Source organism: Aegilops tauschii, chromosome 4, assembly GCF_002575655.3.
Source record: "Aegilops tauschii subsp. strangulata cultivar AL8/78 chromosome 4, Aet v6.0, whole genome shotgun sequence".
Classification (NCBI taxonomy): domain Eukaryota; kingdom Viridiplantae; phylum Streptophyta; class Magnoliopsida; order Poales; family Poaceae; genus Aegilops; species Aegilops tauschii.
Genome location: NC_053038.3, coordinates 45157615 through 45165474, shown reverse-complemented (window position 1 = coordinate 45165474; position 7860 = coordinate 45157615). Strand labels below are relative to the sequence as shown.

Below are 7860 nucleotides of genomic sequence, written 5' to 3'. Positions count from 1 at the left end.
AGTATACAGATATCAAAAAACGAAATATTGGTATTGGACTGAATCGCATCTCTGCTGGCCCTGTTGTCTCTGCTTCTGCCCCAGCAGCAAGCTGACATGGAAGACACATAGCCATGTACAAGCACCACATTAACAAGTTCTATAATAATATCGTTGTGACTCCTTTCCGCAATTGGATCATCAAATGAGACAAGAAGAAAATGATGATAGGTAGCCACAAACAAACCCTGCTTGCCTATATTGTGCTGTACAGTGATCAGGTACTTATGTTCTGAATTTAACGCTGCAGGGCGCTTAGGCCCCAGCTGCAAGCACAATAAAACTGCAGGCTACTGCAGCAGCAACAAATCCACACACCAAATCTCATCTCATGCACAGAATCAATCAGCAGATTTTTCAGGGTTGTAAATTGACTGAACAGATATACGGTGTACTATTCATCATCAGCTAAATCCTGACGACACAGAGACATTCGGGGGGAGCAGAAATCAACGAATGAAGCAGTAGAATACGAAATCGAAACAACATAGACACAAATGCAGGTGTCCAGATGATCATCGTCACAAACTCCGGTGTGGTGTGGTTGCTCATGACCTCCTGAGGCTTGTGGCGATGGGGACGATGACGATGAGGATGAGGAGCAGCAGCAGGATGATGCCGATGCAGAGGCACTTGCGGCTGCCGCGCTGGTGCTCGCGGGCCTTGCCGAGCTCCTTGTTGCCGGAGTGGACGTAGTCCCTGGCGTTGATCACGTGGTGCTCGATGTCGTTGATCTTCTCCCCCTGCGACTCCACGACGACGGCCATGTCGAGGAACACCTGGTGGAGCTCGAGGAGGCTGCGCTCCACCTCCCTGGCGGCGTCGTGGCGGTCCTGGATCTCGTTGAGCGCGGCGAGCACCGCGCCCTTGCCGTGCTCGGCGACTGCGGCGCTCATGATCTCCTCGCCGCGGCCCTCGGAGATGATGCGCTCGATGACCTCGTCCTCGGGGACCTCCCCGGTGAGCGTGTAGTAGCGGCGCTCGACGGTGTCCTTGTACTCGGACATCATCCGCTGGCGCAGCGCCTGGAAGTCGAGCATGATGTCCTTGAGCTTCTTCCGGAGGCCCGCGGTGACGGAGGTGCGGGTGCGGTCGAGGGTGGTGCCCTCCTGGCAGCCCGCGGAGAGCCTGCGCTGCGCGGCGTTGGCGGCGTCCATGTCCGCGAGCGCGCGCTGGATCCCGCGCGCGCGGCCGAGCACGGAGACGATGTCGGCGTTGACGCGGACGCGCATGGCGCGCAGCGCGTCGGGCTGGTGCAGCGACTTGCCCTCCTCGTTGGCGGCGTGGAGGCGGGCGAGCGCGTCGCGGATGGCCGCCATCTCCTCGCGGACCGCCTCCGCCTCCCTGAAGAAGCCCTTGAGGCGCTCGTCGGTGGCGCCGCCGCCGCAGGCCTGGGTGAGCTCGGTCTCGGTCTCGTCGCCGCCCGCCTCGAGGTCCTTCATGGCCGCCTTCTTCAGGTCGACGTAGCTCATGAAGGACTTGGTCATGAGGTCGTTCATGGCGCCCGGCGGTCTCCTCCTCTCCCTCTCGCTGCTCGCGCGGCGGTTGTCGGTCTCTAGGGTTTGGGCCGTGGCCGGGGACGAAGCGGATGGATGGATGTGCGCGTCGGTTTGGGGGGAGATGGGGGATTTGGGGGTGTGGGTGGGGAGAAGGGCGAGAGGGAAGGAGGGTTTTAATGGTCGAAACGGTCAACGTGGAGCGGGCGGTGGGGGAATAGAGCCGTTGGTGAGGGGGATGGAGACGGCATCACACAACGGCTATGTGTGTCCAGATTTCTTTGTTATCTTTATTTTTATTAGGCATAATATTGAATTTCTGGGCAACGGAAGCTGTGATGGGAGAGATGTGCAACGGGTCGATGGATGCTGCCATGGCAACGGTGGCTTTTGGGCATCGGATTCTGAGCACGAGAGGGCGGGACCTTCGCAACGCAATAATTTGGTACTGTATATATCAAGACTAACAAAAATACCAAGCGGTCTGCTTGGTAAGACCAACTCCAACGTGCTGGTTCAAACGAACACAGATTTCCTATTTTGTCTTTTGAATTATATCATGCATAATAAAATAACAAACGAATCGGATTGCACATTATTAAACAAACAAATGGAAATTGTATAGTTTACAAACCAAATAAATTTAAAATCTACCATTCTTAAGAAGTTGCTCCCCACTACTCCCTATTCTCTCACCATGCACACTGTCCACATCAGCGATGTGCCACGTCATTCCAGATCAGCCTACAAGCCACGTCAGCAGCTTCCTTGAATACATGCGCAAGCAGAAACGAACAGCCTCAATGGTGATCCGAAGAGTAACAGTCATTAGTGCTTCCGTTTCCAATAGTAAGAGCCCAACAGCCTTTCTCTTCCCACGTAAAAAGATTCCGCTACCTACAGACATCCGTCCACGGCCAGCGCTCCCATTATATCTCCTCATTGCACATGAACAAATATTTTCTCCGGCTGCCTCTTCATCTTCAATCTTCTCTTTTTCCTCATGTTGATCCGTTTCTAATCTAACGTATAATAGCCGAATAGTGTCTCTCCCTCCCCACATAGAAAGGTTGGCTTTTCCTCTACCTACAGACAACCATCGAAGGCCATCCCCTTATAGCTTCAGAAAAAGGAAATCAGTATTTCCCCTAGCTATGGAAGTCTGGCAATCAGCAGGAGATCTCCACACGTAGTCTGCTACTCCCGTCTGCCTCGCCTCCGACTCCTATGTACGAGTGTAAGTGGGGCAAGCCGCCGTTCCGTCGCCGGCAACCCAGAGGCCAGATCGTCATCAAGGCACCACTGAATCAGCATGTGCGCGTGATTGCTCTACTACGGATCGGACCTCCTCCGGCACGCCCGCTGGTCTGACTTGCATCCGTCTCTTTTGGCGTTGGGACGCGGTTCGGGCCGTTGTTCCGTGGCCGGCCAGCCAGGATCCAAGTCGTTGGTGAAGGCATAGCCGATGGAGGCCTCTTAGTGTTGTTGCTCTGCTCCACGGCCGCTGTTGGCTGCAACGAATGTCGAGGAGTCACCCCCCATGAACAGAGATGACTTCCCCGGGGGATCCTACTTCGGGGCTTGCACATCGGCTCCGGCTTATCTGTGAGTACCGCCACACTTCATTTCACTAGGGAGATGATGAGTACCATCGTCACAACTTGCCAGGCTTCTGTGTGGTTCAGTCATTCGGATTGTGCCTTAGTGATCAATTCCCACTTTCCAGTCCCTATTCTGCAGCCTGCACCATCTGTGCCTACGGCGCACGCTTGAGTATCAACTCCAGATGTGCTTCCGCGTGGACTTCACAGAGATGCTCTTTCACTTGGACATAAGGTAGCATATATCTTTCTATATTATACAATGTGATTTTGATTATTTTTTTGCACTCATCTCATGCAAATGTTTGATTACTGATATTTTTTTGAAAGATTTTGGCCGGCTTCATTGATGTAGGAGAAAGCATGCGGGAAATACAGCGTGGATCAAGTGACCATGGGCACAGAAGTTGTGCAAAGGCGAGCAAAAATGAAAAAGAAGACTGCAAAAAAGAGACCCTAGAGGCGCCCTGGGCATGCCATCTCGCGGTATCAACCCCGAAAGGGGGCTCTCTGAGTTTGATTACTGATATAGTATGTCTTTTCTTTACTCGTGTATTTTCAGCAGTAGTATTCACGTGTAATGTCATGATGCTTACCCAGGGGCTGCCAAAATCAGCGATGCCTCTTTTCTTGCACTTGGATGGGATTTATTTTGGTTTTTTTTAGGGGCGGGATTTATTTTGGTGGTAGCGAGAATTTTGTTCACCCCAAAACAAGCCTTTAACATTAATATCTACTCACTGAGGTTAGTTCCATTCCTCTGGATTTTTGACCTTTCATATTTCCAACAGCTATAAGTATATAAGTTCGCAGTTTGCTGTAGCCATGTCATCATATAGGTCATTATACAACAGCTGAAAATTTAAGCCAGCAATTGATATGTATTTGCGAAGTCGATTATAGATATAGAAGCATCAAAATTAAATATATGTCCATATTACATATGTTAATATTTACATGCTATTTTTTGCATGTTAACTGATTCATGAAATGATACGCCGAGGTGGCCAAATATTTGTACAATACAATGTGCTTCCTTTTTCTCTGTTAATACTTCAACATATTATTTTTAATTGTACTAATTGATCTTGATTTTGCATTTGTCCACATAGTTTTTTTCTTGCTTGGTGCATCTTATACCTATTTGGAGACCGGCATGGTAAATTAACATTGCACCATGTTCTTTCTTCAGTGCTTTTTTCTTACACTTATTTAGTCCTAGCAGAATGTGGTGACATATATCAACTGATACGATGTTGTGTTGCTTATCCAAGGATAGTCGGCTTGATAAGCGGAGGTCACTGCTTTCAGTTTAAAAGAATTGTTTCCTCTTCGTATGGTGGTTTAATGTTTGAAGATTACAATATTTTGACCCGCCATTAGTTTGCATCCATGCAACAGTGGGAATATTTCGAAAGAAGCTAACATCCAAGTAACATTGAATGACACCGATAGTGATCATGTCTGATTGGAAAAGATGAACCATCCATTATTTGTTTGTGAGGCCCGAGAACGAAGGCGAGACTTCTTTTCTACCGATTTGTTAGAGATGCTCTATGTGGATTTAGTATTCAATGCAGCAATTTGATGCTTTTGATACGTCCACCTTTCATAACGTAAACACTTAGTTTTACTGGAAAATATTGTTTCACTTAGTTTTGTTATAATACTTTCATATGATACATATAGATTGTTATTATTATGTCAATTTCACATATGTAATACATTGGTGCAAACTTAAAGATGGTCATTTTGTGGTTGATGCCTTTTCAAATTTGGTAGTTGGTTGTACAGATTCTAAGTTTCTAATTGAACTTCACATTCTTTCGTAGATAACAGAAAATTTTCATGTTGAAGAGGATGGTTCTTCATATGGAGTGTTATGGATCGGAACAAATTGTTACAGTCAGCCATATTTTACAAGTATTCAAACCACTTTTTTTATGTCGATGCTTAGTGTAATTCCATTTGTCTTTGAAGCTTTTTATGCATGGGATTCATTCTGTGCCTGCGTCAATCCAAGAGGCACCTTCTATATATAATTTTATATATGTAATCCTACAAATATGTATCTACACATTTCCGCAGCAACGCGCGGGGTATCATCTAGTTTTAACAAATACTACTCCCTCCGTAAACTAATACAAGAGCGTTTAGATCACTACTTTTTTTGCAAGAAGTTTAGATCACTACTTTAGTAATCTAAACGCTCTTATATTAATTTACATTGGAAGAAAAGGAGTAGCCACAACTATTGGTTTTCTATGTGAGTCCACATATGATCAACCAAATTATTTTGAAGTTGAATGTGAGTTGTCCAGTCACACATTTTGACATGATCCTTTGGAGTGATCGGTCCTTACCTCACTAGACAGCGGTGGGCATGGACGAGCCTCAGCCGGGCCGGGCAAACGGCCGAACACCTTACGGGTGTCGACGAGTTGCGAGGGGGTGACTTGCCCCGTCCTTGGCCCATCGACGAAGACGGAGGCAGCAGGGCCGTTGAAACCCGCGTCCTCCGGCGGTGACTTTAGAGGTAGTCGTGGTATGCTGAGGGTTGCCGACAACCATGGGAACGTGGACCTTGTACTATTCCGCCGGCGGTAAGAAGTGACCACAACAATGGCAGTGTGGGCATCGTTGGATGCAACATCGGTGAGCCGTCAGTCCAGATGATGGTGGGGATTCGGGTAGTGGTGAATAGATTGGAAGCCGGGTGGCGGCAACGATGGCGAAGAGGCCGGGGGTGTTGGGAGGGGGGTGGCCTGTGTGCCACCGGCGGATGTGTCAAGGGAGGACAAGGGGAGGACGCTGCGGGCATCCGCGAGGACGCAAATCCAGCCCAAATTTGGTACGAAAAAGGGTCCAAGTGAACAACAAAATGAACACGTGTCTATTTCCGTCAACGTGTTGGACCATATTTTTTGTTCGCGCGGACCTAAACAGATGCGTACGAACAAAATGAAACGGTGCGTTGAAGTTGCCCGAAGCTATCAACGAAAACAGCGTAATAATTTGGTATGTAGAGAACAAAGCAATTTACCCCATTTTCGTTAACAATCTGAGACGATCCATTTTATCAGTCTCCTAGAGTCTTTACATTGTTCTCTCGGTGCGACATTCTTTGCACAAGGAAAATCCACTTCAAATTGTTTTATTTTAGGTACACTTCAAATTGTTAAGATAGCAATCAGTCTATTAGACGCCTCTGTGTGGGTGCGTCTTTGTCTCGCTTCAAGCAAGATAGTAGGATGTCTCAGTGAAGGCAGACGTCCGATTGGTCCGGCCAAGCATGGAAACATGCCTTCGGAGTTTTTTTTACTTTGTTGCAATCGTTTTATGTTTTTTTTACTTTTGCTTATATTTCAAATATATATGTATAGTTACTAGATTTTGTATAAAGCATTTCTAGGAGTGTAGAATAAGCTATTCTACACTCAAGCTTAGAATAGGGTAAATGTATACGAAAGGTATACAAAAAGTATACAATTTGTATGAAAAACGTAGACATAAAAATAAAAAAATCACATATTCGGCAAATGTTAAACGTGTTTATAAAAGTTCTCCCTGGTGAATACTAAAAATGTGCAAACAAACCTTTAAAAACCGAAGAGTACACACACAAAACAAAGGAATAAAAAAACCAGCAAACCCCAAAAATAAAGTATAAAAATAATAGAAGAAAGGAAAAACACATAAAACCAAGAAAGAAACCCCAGAAAACCGGTGAAGAAACAAAGAAAATAGAAAAAAAAAGATAAAAACAAAAAATAGAGGAAAATCAAAAGAAAACGAGACCAAACCTATGCGCATTACAGCGATCGAGCGAACGAGATCCGAGGCGGATGAAAAAATAAACCAAAACAGGTCAGCCCAGAAAATGACAGGAGTGGAAAATCCTTTAGCGAGATGAGGTACCATCTCTTGTTGAGCGAGATATAGCTCTTGCACTCTGCGTCCTACTACAGGCGTGCTACTGATTATGTTCGACCTGCTGCTCTCTTTGGTGCCGCAACGCGCAACTCTTGTTTGGTGCCGTAAGTGCCGGTTAGAGTGCATTTTGCTAACTAGCGCACACCATCTTCACAACTCTGGTATCGAAATGGGTCGGACCATGTCGGGTTTTTCCAATTATTTTTTTATTTTCTTGATTTCTTTTTCTTATTTCCTTTTCTCTTTTAGTTATATTTTTTCATTTTTTGTTTTCTCAAATTCGTGAGCTTTTTCCAAATTTCGTGAACTTTATTCAAATTACAAACTAGTTTCAAATCGTTCGTGAATTTCCGTTTCAAATTCTTAAAAAATTATGATTTATTTTTTTAAATATGAATTATTCAAAGTCTTGAACCTTTTTCAAATTCATGAACATTTCCCAAATTTGGGAACTTTTTTCAAATTTTATTCTTTCCCAAAATTTCTTGATATTTTTTTTCAAATTTCGTGAACCTTTTCAAATTCGATGAACTTTTTTATTTCTTGAGAATTTTCTCCGTTTCTAAAGAAATTCAACGGTCAATTCTACATGGTCGTCGGTCGTTGGTGGACCGGTCACGATCAACAACCGTCCACCGTTAAGATTTAAAAAAGAAAACTTAGTTGGGGTGGCGCATACACTCCCGTGTGTGAGCGCCACTTGCCCAGATGCACCAATTAGGAGAGCCAGGATACAGATGCAATTATGAACATTCCTTTGAGCACTTCAGCTTCAGGTGATTGGTGGGCTT

The 7860-nt window shown here is 45.6% G+C and overlaps 1 protein-coding gene across 1 annotated transcript; it reads right to left on the bottom strand.

Annotated features, from left to right (window-relative positions):
- Positions 1-392: 392 nt before the first annotated feature.
- Positions 393-1693, bottom strand: LOC109781181 (syntaxin-111). Its single transcript, XM_040386557.3, has one exon. The coding sequence runs from the start codon at positions 1536-1538 to the stop codon at positions 588-590; it is 951 nt and encodes a 316-aa protein (XP_040242491.1). The 5' UTR covers positions 1539-1693; the 3' UTR covers positions 393-587.
- Between the last annotated feature and the right edge of the window lie 6167 nt (positions 1694-7860).